Here is a 3,514-nt window from a genome sequence, read left to right as displayed (position 1 = left end):
CCCACCTCTAATAAGCCCCCCCCCCCCACTGTCACCCTCCTCAGCACCATCCTTGCCACTGTCAACCCCAATGCCACCTCTCCCAGCTCCGTCCCACCCCCTGCTCTCACACACGGGGCCACCACCACCACCAGTGTTGTTACTAACCCAGCTCTTAGCACCAACACCCCACTGGTGTCCCTGAAGCCCCCAGCACCTGGGGGTACCACCCACCCTGCTCCTGCCACCCACACCACCATCACCCTGAGCACCCACAATTCTCCCAACACCCTTGTCCCCAACTCCACCTCTGCACCCGCTGCCACCACAGAAATGAACCTCCCTCCCCACAAGCCCACCCCAATTCCCAACTCCACCATCTCCGCCCAAAAGAGCTTCATCTCATCAACGCCCAAGACGACAACATTGGCTTGTCACACAGGAGCCCCCGGCTTGTCAGACTGGTGCCCCTCCAGCATTTCTTGGCCCCTCTTCCACCACCACCAGCAGTGAGACCACTAAAAAAGCACCCGACAGCGTGCCAGAGCCACCGAGACCCACACCCGCTGGATACATCAACCTGCAACCTGAAGCTGGTGAGATGGGAAGGTTCAGAGTCGGGAAAGGTTTAGGAACCGATGGTGAGGCAGAAGTCTTCACCAACAAGCAGTACCTGATCCACCTTGTTCTGGCCAGATTCAATACCGGGGTGCTGCTGTCCACAAGAAACCCCGAGTAGTTACTGGTGTGACAGGCAGCAACGTGGATCTCCAGGGCGTTACAGCCCCTGGATCTGGAGCACGCTGCCTTCAGAGCCCGTGTGCTCCCCACTCTGGCAAGGTGGCACCTTAAGATGTCTCGTCACACACAGCAGCCCTCGAGCGCTCCACGGAAAGCTGGAGTAATTCCCGTGATCCCAGAGCACGGTGTTGTTCTCCACAAGGCAAGGAGATGGGCTCCAAATTTTAGCTGGAGGTGGTTTCTGACCAGGCATCGCCGTAAAAGCTCTAAAATCTGAAGTCATTTAACCTGACCCAGCTACATCTAAACTCAAGGAGGTTTGCTCCTGCTTCACGCTGGTGAACGTAGGAAAAGCCTCGGTCCTGCTGGCTGTTCTCAGCCAGGTGACATTGAGAACAGGGGTGCAGGTCACTGCTCGAGGAGCAGGTATGGTCAGTGTCACAACAGCCAGAAGAATGTCTGGACACGTGTGATCTTCTGGGGTTCCTGAATCCCAAAGCGGCTCTACTGCCCTGACAGCTCCTTTGTGTCCTCTGGATAATCCGAGTCTTTCTCATGTTTTCTCCACCCAGGATCAGGATCCAGACTCTCCTCCTGCCTCCTGCCCGTTCTGATGACAGCCGTGGGGAGCTCACTGCTGCGAGGGCTGCTCTGACCCCCACCTCCCGCCCCACACTCCCCACACCCCTCTGGGAATTTGCACCATCCTGCAAAATAACGGCGCTGGCTGGTTCCTGCTGCGAAGCAGAAACCCGGGGAGGGGAGAGAGTTTGGCCATTTGATACCAGCACAGAATTGGCTCATTATTTTTGAGGCTGGGCAGTGAAAAAAGGACAGATTTTTCCAGTCCAACAGGTACTCACCAGCTCGTTCTCTGTGCAATACAACTCCCAGCAATACTGACTGGTCTGACAATGCATTAATCACAGAATCCCAGACTGGTTTGGGTTGGGAGGGACCTTAAAGCTCATCCAGTTCCAACCCCCCTGCCATCAGCAGGGACACCTTCCACTAGACCAGGTTGCTCAAAGCCTCATCCAACCTGGCCTTCAACACTTCCAGGGAGGAGCAGCCACAGCTTCTCTGGCCAACCTGGGACACTGTCTCACCACCCTCACACCAAAGAATTTCTTCCTCACATCTCATCTCCATCTCCTCTCTCCCAGTTCATAACCCTGATGCTGACAGTGGGCCCAGTTCTGCCAGCTTTACTCGCAATGAGTGGTATTTTACTTCTAACCCCCTGGGATCTGTTGAAACCGTGGGACAGCTCAGAGATTTGAGTTACTGGCTGTTGGAAAAGCAGCAGAATATGGGCCAGCCCCACAGGCTGAAAGCTCAGAGACCCACTAAACTGCATCTAACTTCTTTCATGAACTTAGGAGATTTTTGATCAAGATTTGTTCAAACGAGGCAAAGCTGAGTTGGAGGGATGATCAACTGAAGATAGTTTCACCTTGATTACTGTCACAATGCCATGTAATAAAACAGCAATCGACTTTTTTTCCCTAACCAAATGTGTTCTGATGTGTTTAGTGCTTTGTATTATAGGTTGTTTTTATTTTCTAGTGAGTTTAAATCTAAATTTTCCACTACTTTTGCTCTTTTTTTCGTTATCTAGTGTTTCCCCCTCCAATAGCTCTACTACAAGAGAGTATTTCTCCCTCTAATAGCTTTACTACAAGAGAATATTTCTCCCTTCAACTTGCAGATCTTCCACTCACCAGTTTCATTCTCCACAGGCTGAGGAGATTTTTGCCTGTCATTTGTTGAGAGTGAGTCAAGGCACAAAGAAACAAATCCAGATTTCTCTCAGGGGATCAGTGGTGTTTAAACACAGACTGTCCCGTGGGCTCTCCCACCCCAGGCAGTGCCCCAGCACCACGGGATGCAGGCAGTGGGGGGATGGCTCTTGCTCCCCCGCAGTCTGCAGTGAAGGACAGAGCAGACTCTCCTGTTCTCTGTCTGTAAAGCATGAACAATGAACATTTCTAATGTTTTGCAGGCAGGCTCTTCTCCTGCAGGGGAAAAAGGGGGATTTTGGGGCCTGGATACAAGTGATGCTGCAGCTTTTTTGGACAAAAATTCCCAATAAGTGGAAAAAAAAAAAAAAGTGTTGAATATCTTACACAAAGTTCTTACACTCTCCCCATGAGGAAGCTGAGAACAGACTCAGCTCCTTAGCACTGAGTAGTCACCACCTAAGAAAAGTAACGGGCACGTCTGGGGTTCCTGAGCATTTAATCTGGAGCAATTCCCGCAGCCAGGAAGGCGCAGGCACTCTGAATGAAGACAAGAGCAACTCATCCGTTTGCTTCCGGCATTTTTTACTTATTTCCATTAATTATTTACAATCAGCTGGAAAACTTCACTCCCAACTCAAAGGTCTTGGCAGTGTCGAGAGATCAGGCTCTTTGAGAAATGTAATTGTGAACACGCAGAAGAGCCAATGTGCTCACCCTGAAACCCACCGGAGTTTTGCGGTAAAGCGGCGACATCGTTTGTGGTGTAGTGATAATGCTGGGGCTCACCTGGGCTGGGGCTGTACAACAGGCAAAGATCCTGCTCTGAGGAGTCTGAAATGTTCCCTTCAGACAGAACACATTTTGTTTTGGTTTGTTTTGGTTTTTTTTCCAAGTGATTTGAAAGACAAAAGTACCTAAAATTGAACCCTGGGCTGCTTAACAGCTGCCTGCTAGTGCTGAGCACCCCCTCACTCCCCAGGCGTGGCTGTCCCTGATAGGAAGGTCATAGGCTGGTCCCCCTCATCTTGCTTTCTCTTGAGGGAAGATTT

The 3,514-nt window shown here is 51.1% G+C and overlaps 1 protein-coding gene across 1 annotated transcript in view; it reads left to right on the top strand.

Annotated features, from left to right (window-relative positions):
* The window catches only part of LOC114818963 (mesothelin-like protein), a 6,785-nt gene extending 5,410 nt beyond the window's left edge, over nt 1-1,375 (top strand). Inside the window, 3 exon segments of the mRNA XM_029087089.1 lie at nt 45-429; nt 431-575; nt 1,293-1,375. Coding sequence (XP_028942922.1) covers nt 45-429; nt 431-575; nt 1,293-1,375 — 613 coding nt within the window.
* The last annotated feature ends 2,139 nt before the right edge of the window (nt 1,376-3,514 follow it).

This window comes from Antrostomus carolinensis, unplaced genomic scaffold, assembly GCF_000700745.2.
Source record: "Antrostomus carolinensis isolate BGI_N321 unplaced genomic scaffold, ASM70074v2 scaffold32859, whole genome shotgun sequence".
Taxonomy (NCBI): Eukaryota; Metazoa; Chordata; class Aves; order Caprimulgiformes; family Caprimulgidae; genus Antrostomus; species Antrostomus carolinensis.
Note: the sequence above shows the minus strand (reverse complement) of the source record. Positions and strands in the feature narration are given on the sequence as shown.